Here is a 17,337-nt window from a genome sequence, read left to right on the forward strand (position 1 = left end):
GCTTCAGGAAGCTGCAGGCTCTTATAAATCAAGGTAATAATGAGACTTGAGCCAAACACCCTTTTGATTGCTTTGCCTCTTTGTTTTATTTTTTTATTAATTTTCCTTATCATTTTATGCTTTTGTTTCTTTGTCTTTGGGCAAGATCTTTGTTCTTGCCTTGCCTTGGATTTTTTTGTTTTTGACAGGTGTTTTTTTGTTGTTGCTATGGATGCCCCTCAGGGTTTGGGTTACCCTGGTGTGTGTGTCCCTTGGTCACTTTGCCTGTGCAGACAACAAAAGTACATTTTTACTGGTGGAGCTTGATCCACGAGGAGCAGACTGGTTGTGCATTGACTTAGGGGACCCAAAGATCCCCATCATTTATGTGCTCTATTTCTATGCTCCCGTGGTACAACCTCAGTCACGCTGCCAGTTTCCTTCATAGTTTTGCATTGTATATTATATGAACTTAAAATTTCTGCAAGGTCTTTTTTTTTTTTTTTTTTTTCCTCTCCTTTTTTTGGGGGGTTTTGTTTGTTTGTTTCTGATGTCCCCTTGTCTCTTTTGTGTTTTGGTAGGCCTGGATGATTGCCTGCAGCAGTATGTCCCTAAGTTTGAACGGGAGAAGATAAATGGTGAACAGCTGTTACAGATTTCTCACCAGGACCTTGAAGACTTAGGTATCTCACGGATTGGACACCAGGAACTGGTTCTAGAGGCTGTGGATCTCCTGTGTGCACTGGTTAGTTAAATTGTGAACAGATATGCAAAGAATTTCTTAAAGGGCTTTTTTTGGGTGAATAACCAAACCAAGACTGATTAAAATCAGAATACCTTTGTCTCTTGCTTTCTGTTACACATCACGATAAAAGAAAAAGTAAGAATTTGTTTAATTCTTGCAAGTTTTGTATTAATAGCTCTCTTTTTCCTGATAAGAGGCAACTTCAATTCATTTGGTTGCACTTCCAAAGGAAGAAGTTGTCTGAGTGACATTGTTAGATCTTCTGATTCTTGTTAATGAACAGTTTGTCTTAGAAGACAGAAGACATACTCTTGAAATTACAGGTGCTAGAAGTCCTCACATCAGTTGATAGGGGGTTTAGGGTAATTCTGTAGCAAACCTAGGAAGTGAAGAAAAATTAATTCTTGAGTTGAGGGATGTTTAGCTGCCTCAGTTACAATCTAGCTGAACTCTTCATTGGATTGAGAACTTAAGCTAGTCCTTTGCTCTTCTCCTGATATATAACTGCAGATACTTTGGAAACAAACATACTCTGAAAAGAATGAATATATGTTGGATTGTTTTACTAGTGCAGGCTTTATTTAAAAGCCACAGTTTGGTCACAGTCTTGAAGGCCTGTTTGATGTAGTGAGCACCAGAGGTATATATGAGTACTTCAGGGAGGAGGGTGGGAAAGCCTGCCTGATGATTCCTTGGCCAGCACTGGCCTGTCTTCCCTACATTAGGCAAGGCTTGCGGCAGCAAGCTTATGCTTCTTAAAATGGAGAGTCTTTATTGCCTGTGTGATATGTGCTTTATTTGCTGAGAGGTGCTACAGGGAGTGTTCCTGCTGCACTACCTAGAGCAAATTGTACTGAAAGAAGTATATTTAATGAAATCTCTTCAAGTGATCTAAAGTATTTTTTAAAGAGTTACTCTTAGACTTGAAAGGCACTTTATTTCCTTTAGGTATTTGATCTACCGAATTTTTTTAACATTAACTTAAAAACCTAATAGAAGAATGTAATTAGACTGAAAAGCAGTTCATGGTGTGGGAAGGAACTTGTTGGGCAAGTGCAGGGGTCTGGTGAGTTAGTAAATGTAGTGTGGGCTGTATATGGTCCTGACTGAAGCAATCTATGTGGCAGTCCCCAAAGGCACTTTTTTATTCTCTTAAATATATTAGAATAAAGTGAACAAAGCTGGACAACCGCCAGAACCTAAAGCTGTGTTTTATCTCCTACAATTTCCTCCTAATTTCCTTTGTAGACAAAAGTTTTGACCTCAGACCCATTTCTGGAAATCCTTTGTGAAATGCAGCTCAAGTTAATGCATTAGACAGATATTGCACATTACAGCTGAAATGTACTTGTTCCCTTTTTAAGAGGTGAAGGAAGAATTCCTGTGTTTTCAGTATGCCCTTTGCCACCTTCTTGATGCCTGTTCCCTTGAGCTTTGATTTTGTTTCCAAGGGGATGCTAAATGCTACTGACAAATTATTTTTTTGTTGTTGTTTCTTCTATTTTGGCAAGAGAGAGGCTTCCTGATTCCACCTGCATTAGTTCTTTGAAAGTGGGATTGTTTATTGTTTAGTGGATGTTCTGTATATATGCTGATACTTTCCCAACTTTTGTGGCCTTGTAAGCAAAGGAACTATTGTTAAAATTTTTTCTTTTAATATATTCTTTTTTTTTTTCTTTTTTGTTCTTCCTATTTTGACACCACTGCCACCCCCACTAAGCTGTCAGCTCACCCTTTGGAAATGTGGCATTGGCTGGGCCAGCCTGATGTGACTCTCTGAAACGTTGTCATTTCTTGGCAGAGAAAGGCTGAGGGGGAATTTTGGTGGTTTCCCAGTCCTGGAGTTCCCAAGAAGAATTTCCCTTTTTATCTAGTTTTGTCTTGACAGTTTCCCATCTGAGTTTCCTTTAGATCAGTGCTTTGGTTCCCTCACACCACAAGAACACATGTGGCTCTAAAGAGAGTGAGAAAGCTCTTTGGAAGATCTTTCTTCTGCAGTATCTCTTTTCAAGCATTCACCATACAGACCTTTGTTCTGGCCTCAGTAGATGAGTCACTAAATAGAGTGTGAACATAATCCTTGCCTTGAGAAAGGACACCAAATGCACCTGATTTTTTAATTTAGTTTTTCTAGGGGTTGAGTACTATTTGGTGGCACAGAGCTAAAAATATGTCTAGAAGTTTCTGGTGTGAAAAAGAAATTAATGCATCTTTCTCTTCTGCTTTGGTGATGAAGCAGTGTTCCCTCGTGTCCTGTAGCAGTGGCTGACTCTTGAAGAGTCAGCGCGAGAGTGTAGACTGGGATAAACACATTTCTGTTGTTCTGGGGGTAGAGTTTTCTACTATTGAAGACTTATTTGAGGAATTTAGAGAATATATCAGAGGACCTGAATTGCCCCTGAAAGGGGTGGGGGGGGAAAAATCATCAACTTGAGTATTTCAACTTTTTGTTGACACTACTGCTTGTTGTGTGCGGGGGGGAAAGGCATGGAAGAAAGATCATGTTTCTTTGTTGATTGAAGGGTTTGGGGGAAGGGGGGAACAAACATACATAACTTGGCTTTTTAATCCACAGAAGCAGGGACAGAAAACAAGCTTTTGAGGGCATAATGAATATAAATCAATGCAAGCAAGAAACTATGCAAATATTTTCACTTTTAATGTGTTGCTTGGATTTGTTTTCTGAATTTTTGCCTACACTGTATGATGGGAGAGTTTGGAAACGAAAAAGCTGTGGATTTTTCTTGAGTTTAGAATAAAGAGATATAAATTATATGCAATTAAAGAAAAAAACCTTGAAAAAAAACCCATAACCAAAAAAGGACATAATTGTGCCTTTGATAATTTTACTGGTGGTAATGTTCTGCCAGCATATTTGCAGTATAACAAAATATAATATCATAACATGAAAAAAAATACATATGTGAAGACTTACCCTTTGGGCCCTAATCATTGTCAAGGGATATCTATGCACGACCATATGAAATTTTAGGGGTTTTAGAGGATTCAAATTTTGTGTTCTTTATTAGAAAATTTGCTACTCCAGAGGATTCTTTAGAATGCATTTTTGTTGAAAGGAAAAGAGCAAGAATGGGTGACTGTGATAGTACCTTGTGTTAATGCAGATGTTTATATAGACCTGCAGTGAGTTGGATCAGTGTCTGAGGAAGCATTTGAACTGGTTTTATTCATTTTTTTTTTTTCCCAGAGCAGTTTTTCAGTTCCATCAGCCAGCATGTCCAACTCATCACATTGCAGCATGTGAACATGGCTGTGAAAGGAAAGAGGATGCTGTCCCTGGGCAGTAGCAGAGCTCTTCATCAGCCCAGTTCAGCTCTGACACAACTGCTTTGCTCTTTTGACTTCAGTTAGCCACGTTTTTTGTTTTGTTTTGTTTTTTTAATTTTTTGTTGTGTTGGCTGCCTGACCTTGAGCCATTATTTGGTCAGATTATTTTTTCACATTAAATGTGATAGAGTTTAGAAGGAGTGAGCTCATGTGTTCTCTCCTGCACGTGTGGTTTCTGCCTCTCCTCCAGCCCTGCATGTGGCTCCCCAGGTTAATGAGTAATAGCCTGGGAATGTTTGACATCTGGTGCTCTTGACCGCTGGCTTCAGCCTGTGTTTAGATTATAACAACTTTGATGTTTAAAATCAGGAGCGATAGTAAAATGTAACCTTTTCTTTGGTTCATGAGCAACATCTAAAACGTTTTGGTTGCTTAAATTACAATTTGTTAACTCTTGTAGCCTTAGTCCTGTGGAAATATTTCAAGAAAAGCTTGCTAAGGTTTGCACTTCAACTGTGTGTCACTGTGAAGGTTGTTTGGTGTGCTGCCACAATATCAACATTCCTATCTGTCAGGGATTGGGGCTACAGTTCTATGACAAGTTAAATTAATCCAAGTCAGCTGCTGTCTCCACCCCCTCCTGTCCTCTGATTAGTGGTCCTTTGTGCTTGCACTCACCTGACCCTGAAGTGAGCTACTTCAGGGAGCTAAACCAAGGGATTAGATTTCTTTGTATTGTTTAGATCCCCAAGCCAACTCTCCCAACAGACTTGGACATTGCAAGTGAAGGAGAAAGAATAGTTGGTGATGTCAGAGCTGATCAAGAGAGTTTCAGCTTGGATAGACACATTGCTATGTTGGTGAGGGGGGAAAAATGCTTTCTGTGTATTAGAGCAGAAAGTGAGGGAACTGTTGAGCAGAGGTGGCTTGGGTTGGGATGACTCCTATTTCTGAGGTAGTTCATCCACTAGGGCTCATCCACAGTTGTCCAATTTGGTGTCCTGGTACTCAAGTGCTGCATACCCTGTGTTGTGCTGGATAGGTGTGGTGCTTGCTCAGGACCTTCCTGGACAGTTGCAGTGATGAGCTGGAGCCCCTGCATCCCTAGAGGCAGCATCTGTGTTGCTGAAGTCACCCTCAAAACTGAGAACTACTTGACAGAATTACTTAAAAGCTATCTGGACTGGAAGAGTCACACCAGACTCACCCATGGTAAAAATAAGGTGAAAGAGGTGTGATAAGGGGTATGTGAATGTTTTAAGGCCAAGCCCAAAAATCTTACCTGATATATCAACATGTGTCTTCTTAAATGTTGGTGCCGCCTCTAATTTCAAGTACCCACAGGTGGTTGGCAGAGTTTCTGCATCTGAATGACAGAAAGAAATATCTGGAGATTAATTACATGAAAACTCTCAAGTTCTCATCAGAGTGATTAGGTGGTTATACCTCTGCACAGAAAAACTATTTTCTGTTGTCTGTCCCTTTATGAAAGCAGAGGATCAATGTCCTTTAGTTCCCCTCTTTAAGGGGAGGATTTCTGATATGTGGCTTCTTTCTTGTGGTCATAAGAACTTGCCTCACGTCCAGACCTGTTTATGAAAAAACTTCCCTCAACAATAGACTAATATTCAGTCTTCTAAGAGGAAGATAACACTAACTCCAAAAAATGCATCCAAATAATGCTCTTGGGGTACTGGGTCTTTGGTATTGTTTTTTTGTTGTTTTTGTTGTTAAAATTAAAAGGTGGTAAATTCACACATCACAATGTGCAAGTACTTTCAAGTTGTTTAGTAATCCAGATCTTTCCCTTTCTGTGATCCTGGAAAATGTAAGGATACCCTTTGCTGTTGCAACAGTGACATTTTTAAAAATATCCTTTCAACCCCTACTCCTGGCTGCATTTTAGGGGTATTTCCTTGACAAGGGCCCTGAGGTGGAGGATGGAGGTGCTTGAGTAACTCAGACCCATTGGGATCTTATAAGAGGCAGTAGTATTTTAAAGGTAGCTGTGTAGCTGAAAACTCTCCATTACACTGGAGACGTGTGTTTCTTTGGGTCAAAGATTCTTGCATTTTATAAATTACTTAATCTGAAATAGTCCAGCCTGTTTTACAGATGCTTCACCCTGGAGGGAATGGAGCTACAATCCAGCACTGTGCCCGAGCAGCATCCTGGTCTGCATTAATGGGAGAGGGAGGGAAGTGTTTATCACCCTTTAGTTGTCACTCCTTAGTCTAAATATGCCTCCCGCCCCTAAGTACAGGAAAGGTACAGGGAAACCTGAGCAAGCTCAGTGAAGGGCTTTCAGCTTGCTCAGGGCTGGAGTACTTGTCCTTGAGGAGAGGCTGAGGGACTGGGACTTCTTCAGCTGGGGAGAAGAGATGGCTCCAGGGAGGCCCAAAGCAGATCCCAGCACCCACAAGGGTGGAGAACAGTTGTCAGGATGGCAGAGCTGGGCTGTGCATGGCAGAAATTGAAATAAGATGTTCAAGCTGGATATAAGGAAACATTTTCTTACTCTGAGGACAGTCAGACCAGGTGGATCAGGCTGTCCAGGGAGGCTGTGCACCCTATCCTTGGAGGTTTTCAAGACCCTACAGGATAAAATCCTGAATGAGCTGGTCTGAGGTTACAGCTGAGCCTGTTCTGAGCAGGAGGTTAGTCTGAGACCACCAAAGCTTCCCTTCAGTCTGGATGGTGTTTCTGAGTGGAGATATTAGGAACTCCTGGAAACTAGGAATTAAATGGAATTAAAATTTGACTTAGTTGGTTTAGCTTTTTGAGTAGGAAAGTAGAGTAGAGAGTATATCTGACTGAACTATGGAACTTGGAGCTTAATTGCAAGAATCTGCAGCAGCAAAAGAATCATGAAGGGTAGGACTCTCTTGTATTTCTGTGTATTTGTTTTGTTCTGGTGGGACTGTTTTTTGTTGTTTTGGTCTTTTTGCTTTTTTTTTCTCAAGAAAAATAGGAATTTGAGTTTATAAAGTCGAAGTTATAGGTGAGACTCAGTTTTTTTTAGGTTTTGTAAATGAATAAAAAATTTCATGTCTAAAAATGAATTTAATTACCATGTATGATGTTAACACTGTCCTCAAACTTGCAAATAATTGCACTGTTGTAGTCAAGGAGCACAGTTACTGAAAACTGGTGATCCAAATATTTACTCGAGGTTTTGATTGCAAAATTGCATTTGCTTCCTGTTGATGTTTTCATCTCTTACCAGATCTAACTTATCTTTAGTTGTGAATGAAATGTTACTTCAGTGTTTATTTACCACAGGATAGAAAATACTTTTAAGAAAAATAAAATGCTTGCTCTTCTTTAACACAAAGAAAACCAACACAATCCAGTTATTAACAAGTAAATTATATCTATTAGGACATTGGGGCTTCATTCTGATTAAAAAGTGTCCTTAAATCTCATTAATGACAGAAACTGAGGCTTGGCACCCACAGAAGTATTTAGTGGCTATAGTGCAGAACAAATCTTTGAAGGCATTTTTGCCAAAAACCATGAGAAAGTTGTGCAAATTGTCAAGACTTTTCATCCCATGTGAGCTTTTAACTTGTTTTATAATAAATACTAGAACTCAACAAGGATATTTATCAAGCTTTATAATGTTCCTTGCAGAACTATGGCCTTGAAACAGACAATATGAAGAACCTGGTTCTCAAGCTGCGAGGGTCATCCAACAATCTGCAAAACTACATCAGCAGCCGTAGGAAAAGTTCAAATTATGATGGAAATACCTCTCGCAAGCCCCCCAATGAATTCCTTACTTCTGTCGTAGAGCTCATTGGTGCTGCTAAAGCCTTGCTTGCGTGGTTGGACAGGTAAGAATAAAATGGTTATATTTTAATTTGCTGCTCTAATTAATTGCTTCTCTTTGTAGGGCCTTTCCTAGATGCTTGGGTGTAAAATCTTGATGTCACTAACCCCTTTTTTTGGTGTTGCCAGAAGACCTCTAGTGGATAAATTTAGCCTAGGGTATCTATTCTTGCACTTCCACTCTTGCTAAAACCAATAAAACTGTTAACATTGTACTCAAACTGGTATTTATAAAAGTATGAGTGTTCCCTTTTAGGTCAGTTTCTCATACACATGGTTTTCCCAGCTTCTAAATTACTTGTCATTGGCAGATCCCTTCCTGAAAGATTTTTTTTTAATGCTCTGCTCAAATCATGGCTTTAGCTATGTGATTTGAAAACAGAGCAGTGGGAGAGATTATCCTGCTGCTATTTAATTTTCTCTTTTTATTTTTTTTTTCTTATTGAGTTGGTTTTTTGCCTGGAAACAGCTAGAGTTATTTTGTTACAGCTGCAGCAGGTCAGGTGCTGGCAGGGCTGCAGTCCATGATAACAGATGAACATAAATTCTCAAAGCCCTTGCTGACTTTCCTGAGAAGGAAAATTAGGAGAAGAACTGCGCAGGGACTGGCAGCAAGGAGCACTTTTATCCTGCTCTCAAGCAAGGAGTTGATCTGTGTCCAGGCAGTGATGTTAACACTTTGTGCCTCTCACCTGGTCCTCCCCTCTCACTCTGTTGCTGGCAGCTCACCCTAAATTTTTTCTGTAACTTGCAGTCATCAAAATTGCTGGCTTGTCCATTTCCAAACCTGCTATGGTTATTTCTCAACCTCTCTTCTAGGTTTTGCAGCTGTCTGAAAGGTCAGAAGTAGAACCCTACTAAAGCTGCCCTACCTGTAATGATTCTTCTCTAAGTCTCTCTGCACCTCTGTGTGAAATATGTGAAAATCTATTTTTCTTCTTTTAGAGAAATTTTTTCTTGTCCAGTCAGAAAGTTGGAGGTCTACTCACTGGTAAACCCAAGGACAGGGCTAGAAGATTCCCAGTTTTGGTGCAAGAGTGGTGCAGGACTATGCAACCAGGAATATTTACATTGTAAAACTATCCTCACACCTGTGCCAATGTCAGAGTTGCAGCACTTGCTCTCATATGCTCTCTCACTGGTAAGGCAGGATGGGAGAAGGCTAGTCCCTCCAATCTAAAGGGAATTTTCTCTTGTTGTAGGACCCCATTTACTGGTATTGCTGACTTTTCATCAATGAAGAACAGAATCATTCAGCTCTGCTTGGACCTCACTACTACTGTTCAAAAGGTCAGCTGATTTCTTTTCCTCTCTGCTTTCCAAAAGGGAAGGAAAGGGGGTGTTTGGGGAAGTAATGTGCTTGCTTTGTGCTGAGTGCTGATGAAAGGCAGTTCTGGGAATGAGAGCTTACTTTTAACTTTGAACATCCATGAAGGTCAGTTTCAGTTGTCTGTGTTTCTGAGTCGTGGGGTTTTTTTGATGTTCCCCTTGCCCTTCAATGGCTCTACTGATTTTTATGCCTATGTTTGCAGACTCCATAGATCTTGTCCCATGCAGGATGTTTTAGCCATCAAATGGGGAATGCTGTATGTAATGGAACAAGCAGCCACCTTTGGGATAGATATCCCAATATCCAGACAGCTTCTGCCACTACTGCAAGACCAGAATATTTTTCAATTTTCTGATTAACCAGCACTATGATATGTGCTTGTACAGATAATAGCTGAAAGGTCATGTAGCAACTGTGGCAATCTTGGCAGTCGACATAATTTTGCTCTCTGAGTAATGCTGCCTGTTTTTGAGCCTGTTTTGAGAGTGTGGTGCTGCTGTGGCTGTGAAGCACTGTGTGCACACTTCAGTGACTGCCACACTTGCTCATAACCATTATTCTGTGTCCATATAACGTTTGAACTCTGGAGAACCATACCCTGTGACATGGGTGATTTCCTCCGCATGCTGAAGGGATGATGTCAGAGGACAGAAACGTCCTGAGTTGTCAAGCTGTGATGTCACACAGTGGTGTCAGTTGTGTCATTGTGAAAGGATGGTGTCTGGGTACCCCAAGGTGCACATGCTGTTCTGTGCCCTTCCTGCTGGGGTGCTCCATGTGCAGTCACACACACTCAGTGATTTACACCTACAGGTGTGCAGGTTGTGCACAGTACGTGTTTCTGGCAGCAGATGCTGTTCACCCAAGAGTGCTACTGAGTGAACTGGGATAGGAGATTGCTGAATCTATTAATAAAACTGCTAAAAATGGTGTCTAATCTTTGTTAGATCAGCCTTTGATGGCAGGGGAATGGAAGTTGTGAATACAGCCCTGGTCTTTTAAAACGTCAGACTACTTCTCTGCCTATTTGATATGAGCTATAATAAAAGATAGGGTTGGTGAATATGAGCAAAGCATTAATGGGGGAAGAACCAGCATGGGGTACATATTCTAGAATAGTCTGAAGGAGGCTGCTGATGTGAAAAAGCGATACAGTTGAAAAATCTCTGGGAGGGTTCAAAAGTACTTCTCATTAAGGTATAGACTATAGAAACAGGTGGTCAGTTCTAATGGTGAAGAAGAGGCCAGAGTGGCTCTCCTGGAACCAATGCTGCTCTGCATAAGCATAAATTATATATAAAAGCATATCATCATAAAGCAAGGCAGGAATGCAAGAAGATTCTAGTTACCTTTGATAGCTATATAGATTCAAGAACAGGATTTTATTCCACTTAAAGTTCCATGTTAAACTTTAGGTCTGAAATAATAAACAGTATAAACAGAAATGAGTGGGAGCAGAAGGATCTTTGCAATATTGAACATTTTGGCTGCGTGATGATAGATGGCATTTGCTATTGATTTGTGCAGATGCATTTAGCAAAGAAAAGTCCTCTACAAACTTCTCCAACGTGACTCATTCTTAAGCTTATTGAAATGCTTGGGGGTTTTCTCCTTGTAGATATTGTAAATCTTGTTTTATTATTTACGTGTTGGTTTAACTTTTTTATCTGAGAATAGTATCCTTCTCCAGTTCACCACTTCTTGCAGGAAACAGTGATGACTCGTGGATTTTTACATGAACTTGTTTCAGTTCAGAGACTTTTATACCTGGCCTTGTAAATAATGCCTTTTGTGCAGTCTTCTGCCCTTCAGGAATGTCATTGATACCATATTTTTAAAAGGATCACTTTCCCTTCTATTTTTAACAGTATGTTTTAGATCCATTGTGATGCCTGGAGCAGAGTAGTACCTGAATTGGGGTTTATCAGTGTAAGGCAAACACATCTGCCTGGCCTTCTGAGAATCTGATTTAATTGTGCAGGCTTCTGCTTTTCTGGAAAAGTCAGCTGCTGTAATTGAATCCCACATTCTCTTAGTTTTCAAGGTTTATTATTGCTTTCTACCAGGGCCAGAAAATAGTTGCTTAACAGTCCTTTTGAGCCCTACTGGGTGAAACTAATCTGACTAATCCCTGCAGCATGAATAACTCTTTCTATTTGAGGTTAAAATGGAAGTTTTGCAGAGTTTTCAGAGATTATTTGTTTCCATGTTTATTGGTTAATATAGGGGTTTTGTTCTTGTTTTATTTTCAGGATTGCACTGTGGCTGACATGGAAGATAAAGTCCAGATTGTGGTAAGTTTATGTTTCTGTTGAAACTCAGCTGTCTGCGTTCACATTCATTTCTGTTGTTTCTATGTTGGCTGTATTGACAACAGATTTTCAGTCCCAAATGAACAAGTAAATATTACTATGACTTGTTTTGTGCATGTTCTTTACTGTAGAGGAAATCATTGAAATTTCAGGAGATGAATTGTGTGCAGTGATAGCATGGAGTAAAGTATTCCTTGAAGTTTCATTATACAGCTATATTTCCAAGAGAATTTAACCTCAAATTTTCAAGGGAGGACTAGTACTGTAAAATGATGACAGGCTAAATAAACCAATTATGCCTGTGGAGTGCCTTATTTTGCTTCTTCGTGTAGAAGTACTGCCCTGCCACAGAACTGAAGCTCTGGCTCTGTGCTTGATCTTGAGTTTCTAGGGTTGTTTGAAGCAGCCTTGTGACTAAACGCAGGGTGTAATGGAATGCTTTTTATATTTTGTAACAGTTAATCATCGCTTCCTGCTTTTGACATGAACCAGGCTGTGCTCTTTGATAAGGCCTTCCGGTAGCTCATAGATTCTTAGGAATTTAGTAGCACAATAACTAAAAATAATTTTGTTCATAAATAATGAGACCATGTAAAAGGGAGTTTTCTGCATCTTTCTTTTTCCATTTGTGCACACCCACACTGGAAGTAGGTATTGTTGTTTGGAATTCCCTTGTTTGAGCAGTTCCTCACATTCACACTTAAACATTGTTTTGATTTATTTTATTGCTGCTCTATAAATCTGACGTAAAATGAAACAGAAAACGTTGGAGCTATTGTTTCCAGGGACCATTTTAATCCAAACCAATGTCTTCCTATGACGTTCCCCCCACCTCCCATTCTGTAATTTCATGTGTCTGCTTTGACTGAAGGGTTCAAGCCCCTTGTGCAAGGTTGGTTACCTTTCAGTTTGCAAACTGTTTATAGCTATCTACTGTACTGTGTACTAATCTTCTCTCCCCTCTCCTTTAAGATTTTGTAACCAACATTGAGTGTCAGCCTTGCTTCAGTTGATGTCAAGACAGAGAACACAGTGGGACATAATGAAATTTGTGAGTGTAGAGAGGGCACAGATTTTTAAACTTTTTCTTTTTTTTCATGTTTAATTAGACATTCTGATAGTTACATGCCATTCTGCCTCCAACTTTACTGACACACACGCCAAGGTCAGAATTAGCCTTTAGTTATAATGTTGGCTTAGGATCAGTTATGTTTTGGTCAAAAGGAAATATGAACCTTGCCTATGTAAGCATTCCAGAAGAGGTCAGTTCAGAGGCATAGTGAAATACTGCAGAAGCATTTATGTGCTGGATGGTCCTACCTTATACTGCAAGGCTTTGTGCAGACATCACTTTTTGTGATACATGGCCAATTGTATTCTTATAGAAGAAGTACAGAACAACATGAAAAGCTGTCAATTGTTCCCACAAGAAATCATCAAAATGTTTCAAGATTTTAATGAGTTCTAAAAGCAAACAAACCCCAACCCCAATTTTTTTTGCTATATTTTGTGTGTTTATTTTCTCAGACAGAGGATGTGTCAGCATCTGTTAGTGATGGTAAGGTGGCACTAATGGAAATAGGTTGTTTCTGTGTTACAGTAAGGATGTAAACATGTTGTGGAATAGATCTGTACAAATGAATCTTCTATTTCAGTGATTTTAGAACTCATTTCCTTGATATCTTTTGAAAACTGAAAGAAGAAGAAGCCATGAGAGAGTTTTCCTAACTGTTTTTTGTATGTTCTCATTGCAGGCCAAGACTCTAAATGGCATTTGTGATAAAGCCATTCGATCAACTACAGACCCACTGATGAGCCAGTGTGCCTGTCTGGAGGAGGTCCATTTAACCAACATTAAACCTGGGGAAGGCCTGGTAAGAGGCAATTCTGGGATGTCCTGATGTTCCCAGTATTTAATAGGTAGCCCTGTGAGCCAATGCAAGCGTGTATTTATAATAAAGTGTTTCAAAACCAGTAATAACCTGTGCGGAAAACAAAGAGACACGAGAAAGAATCCTAAAGGTCAGTTGTTAGGTGGTGTGCTGAGGTATATGTGCCAGGGACAGATATGCACATTAATAGGCTGGATCCCAAGTATAATTTCTGATTCTAAATTGTTGAAGATTTGTGTGTTAACCAGGATATTAGAGAATTTACAAATGCTTGTGGAAGTAGCTTTCAGGTTACCATAACCACTTTCTTTTTGTAGGGGGGTCTGGGAGAGGGAGAAGGCAATGAGAAATGATCTTTGTGTTTTAAAATATACTTTTTAATATGTGTTTATAGCAAGATTGAGATGAATCGGAGAATTTTTGAGGTTTGCTGTTAGCAGGAAAACTAGAATTTTCTAACTGTTTGGTGGCCAGGTCTCATTACTGACTCTTGTTTGTTCAATGGATTCTGCTTAGCTGAGTGGTGGTTATGAGAAACTTAATTTGAAATCTTGGTTGATTTTCTGTCTAGGGAACAGATGTGTTGGAATGAGTTGGAGGGAATTTAAATTGTTACGTGTGTTTGTATTCACCCCTAGCCCTGAAGGCAGGAGAAATGAACATTTTTAGGGAAAGCTGCACAGTCTTACTGTGCTATATAATTTTACCTAGACCAGTAGATTTGACTGAATCAGTCATGCATTCTTGCAATTATGAGAACCTCTTTGTTAATGCACAAGCTACATCGAAGCAGTCAGTGTAGCTTGGCCTAAGTAAGAAACAAGGAGGTGGGTGCACCCAATTGGATACTGACAGGAAAACAGGCAGGCAATTGGCTGCAGAGGAAGGGTCAAAAAGATCATCTGTTTTTTCACCTACTTTTAAAGCAAGTGTGGTAACTTCAGGCAGCTAAGCTGCTTTCAGCTCCTGAATAACATCCAGTCCTTTACTTCTCAGTGTGTGTGTTTCTAACAACAGATATAGAAAGAAAAAGTAGTTATGCATTTGTTCCTAAACGATTAAATCAATATGCTGGTCATCTCTTGTGGGAAACCTATGTCATTATTAGATAATAACCTGTTCGTGATTTTTAATTTGGTGCTCTTGTAGTCAACACACACTTCATCGAGTTTGTCCTTATGCTCACACTCAACATTAGCATACAGAGCCACAAATACCCTGCTGGAACTTCTAGTGCTTGTGTAAGCATTGTGGATATGAGGCTATTTGTGTATTGGCTTACCAAGAGAAGCTGCAAAAGAACATGTCAGCAATACTTGTAGCCCACCTGTGTGAGTCTGCTCTGTTTGGAGAGAACTGGTGGCCACCTATTAAAACCTGTAATTCTCCAGAGCAGGCTGGGTAGTAAGGAAATAGATTTCTGTTCAAGGCCAAAGACTGACAAGGCAGCAAAACCAGCAGTGTTTGGTATTACCAACCAGAGAGCGTTTTTAAGTCTCATTCCATACACTAGGTGTTTTAAGTCATTATAAATATTACAATAAATTACACTAAAAGTGATCTGTGAAGAAGTTTAGAGTTTTGTAATATTAGACCATAGACTTTTCTAGGGAGAATATATGAATTGTTAACTGGTTTTAATAATGTCTAGAGTCTGTTGTCAACAGTGTTTTAATCAGATAAGTTATGTGGTTTGTTTTGCCTTAAAACTTGTTTTTCATTTTTTCCTTATATTTAGGGAATGTACATCAAATCAACTTATGATGGATTGCATGTAATTACTGGAACTACAGAAAATGTAAGTGAAGCAAATGTAGATGATCTCAGACAGCAGCTTTGATTGAGTTAGTTTGACTTTTTGTTGTTTTAGACATGACTTGCATGGCATTACTGCTTTAAGCACCGCGTGATCCATCGTTTGTTTATCCACAGTTTGCAAATATTTTGTGCCTACATGTTTCACTGTTAGTCTGATTAAACCAGTTTCTGCAAGTACACAAATTAGTTCAAATGCTTGGCATTAAAGTAATTGCTTTAATAAGTTACTGTATCTGCTGGTCTGAGCTCTTATGGTGTCTTGCTTAACAAAGTCTTGGAGGTATTTGCTCTCCACTGGCAAAGGCAATCTCCCCTAATGGGAGCACTTAGGTGGTAGTGGGCTAAATTCAGTAATGAGTAATGAAATCAGTGAGCTGTCCCGTGACGAAATTACCTTGCAGAGTGAAAAGATTATGAACAAGTAAGACTTTAAGAGTGGTCAGCTAGAAGGAAGTATTTGGCAACAGAAGCAACTAGTTTTTACTGCAGGTGGTTCCTTGTTTTATTTGTACACTGAGTCCTTTGTAGCTGAGAGTTTACTGAAGGCTTCTGGGCAGCCCTTGAAGGAGTGGACCTCTAGCCAGCAGCTGAGGCTGGCAGGTGATGCTGTGGTGTTTTCAAACAGGCTACTACTGTCCAGGAGCAGTGACTGAAAGAAAAAAAGAGCAGACAAACTTGGCTTTTGCAGCAATGCTTTTTTTTGTGAATAGGAAAGAACCAGAGATTCTAATTGTTCCCTTGCCAGGTCCAGGAACCAGGCAGGAGAGGGTGGACATCTCTGCAGTTCAGAGTACAGAGTGAAAGCTTCCATTGCTCTGATACATTTGTCCTGGCATAACTCTGTATAGGATCTGCCACAGAGACCACTTCCACTTTTGCAGCAATTTTATCATCTGATAAATGCAAAAGAATTTAATGTTGACTGCTGACAAACTGCTTCTGCATGTAGGTCTTATTTTGGGTCTGTTTTCTTTCTGTAGCATTGAGTGTTGACCTAAGTGTCTGCTTTTTGTTATCAACACTGGTTCTTCCTTTGGGGAAACTCCTTCCTTTGGAGCAGCAGAACTTGACAAGCGACTGAGAGATCTGTGAACAACTGATGATTTTATGGTGGTGTGGTATCATTTAGATGACCCAGGTTCAATTTTCTTGCTAGATTTGGAATGGTATTTTAGTAGCTATCCCCAGGAGCTGTTGTATGGGAATGCGATGGAATTGGCAGTACTGAACAATGGAAGAACTGGGGAAGTCCATTTGGTATGAGTCAGCCAAGAGGATTCCTGCCATCCTACGTGACTTTGCATGCCACGTTCGCCTAGAGCTAAACTTTGCTCTTTCCTCTGTTCTCATGATGTGATCCCAGTGCTGTCACCTGTCACTTGCTGCAGGAGTTCTCTGTGCAAGGGTCCCCCACCCTCCCTCAGATGAGCTGTTGGTCACCAAAGGACAGCTTGAAATGAACTTTGTTTTTCACAGACTTGACTCTGGCCCAGCATTTTTTCATGATCTTGGTTGACTCCTATATATGCAGCTTTCGTAGAGGCATTTCCTCTCAGAGGAAGCAAGAAGACAATGTAGAAACAGGGTTACTTGTGATAGCTGGAGCCTCCCACAAATTCCTCATGTTTTCTTCCTTTGTTGCACTGTTTATTCTTAGAGTTCTTTGTCAAAACAAAGTTAGTTGAGGTCTAAAGGTGTGATGAGGTGGAAAAGGGAGTCCTCAATCCCAGTGCTTAGTTCTGGAGTCACTAGGAAGAGCTGGCCTGCTGCCTGGTTACTCATGAGGTGGGGGCAATGGGAGGAGTTGCTGTCCTGTGACCAGGGTGCAGCATGCACCAAGGTATCATGTCTATGTGCTTTGGGTGTTGGCAAGGCTAGTACAAGTTGTGTGTTATAGCAGTGAGAGTGTTTTTAATAACTGCAGCAAAGGCTGGTGCATTGCACCAGTTCTTGATAAATCTAAAGATTGACATATTTATCCGTTTCTTGCTAAGGGCTCCCCAGAGCTTAGGTTTTGTTCCAAGAAGATTGTATTTTAACATGTACTATTATTAGATAGATATTTGAAAAATACCTGTCTATGCAAATATTTTTATCTGCTGACTTTGGTGATTCAGGCAAGCAGTTTCACATTAAAGTCAG

At 40.0% G+C, this 17,337-nt stretch overlaps 1 protein-coding gene across 2 annotated transcripts in view; it reads left to right on the top strand.

Moving 5' to 3' along the window:
* Window positions 1-17,337, top strand: part of CNKSR3 (CNKSR family member 3) — a 53,772-nt gene that overhangs the window by 26,572 nt on the left and 9,863 nt on the right. For both annotated transcript variants that reach the window (XM_014886020.2, XM_088161708.1), the window contains exons 2-7: window positions 561-724; window positions 7,646-7,848; window positions 9,046-9,133; window positions 11,426-11,467; window positions 13,240-13,359; window positions 15,116-15,175. In XM_014886020.2, the coding sequence (XP_014741506.1) occupies window positions 561-724; window positions 7,646-7,848; window positions 9,046-9,133; window positions 11,426-11,467; window positions 13,240-13,359; window positions 15,116-15,175 (677 nt within the window). The remainder of the gene's footprint in view (window positions 1-560; window positions 725-7,645; window positions 7,849-9,045; window positions 9,134-11,425; window positions 11,468-13,239; window positions 13,360-15,115; window positions 15,176-17,337) is intronic.

The sequence above is a fragment of the Sturnus vulgaris genome, chromosome 3 (genome assembly GCF_052056855.1).
Source record: "Sturnus vulgaris isolate bStuVul1 chromosome 3, bStuVul1.hap1, whole genome shotgun sequence".
In the NCBI taxonomy this organism is placed as follows: Eukaryota; Metazoa; Chordata; class Aves; order Passeriformes; family Sturnidae; genus Sturnus; species Sturnus vulgaris.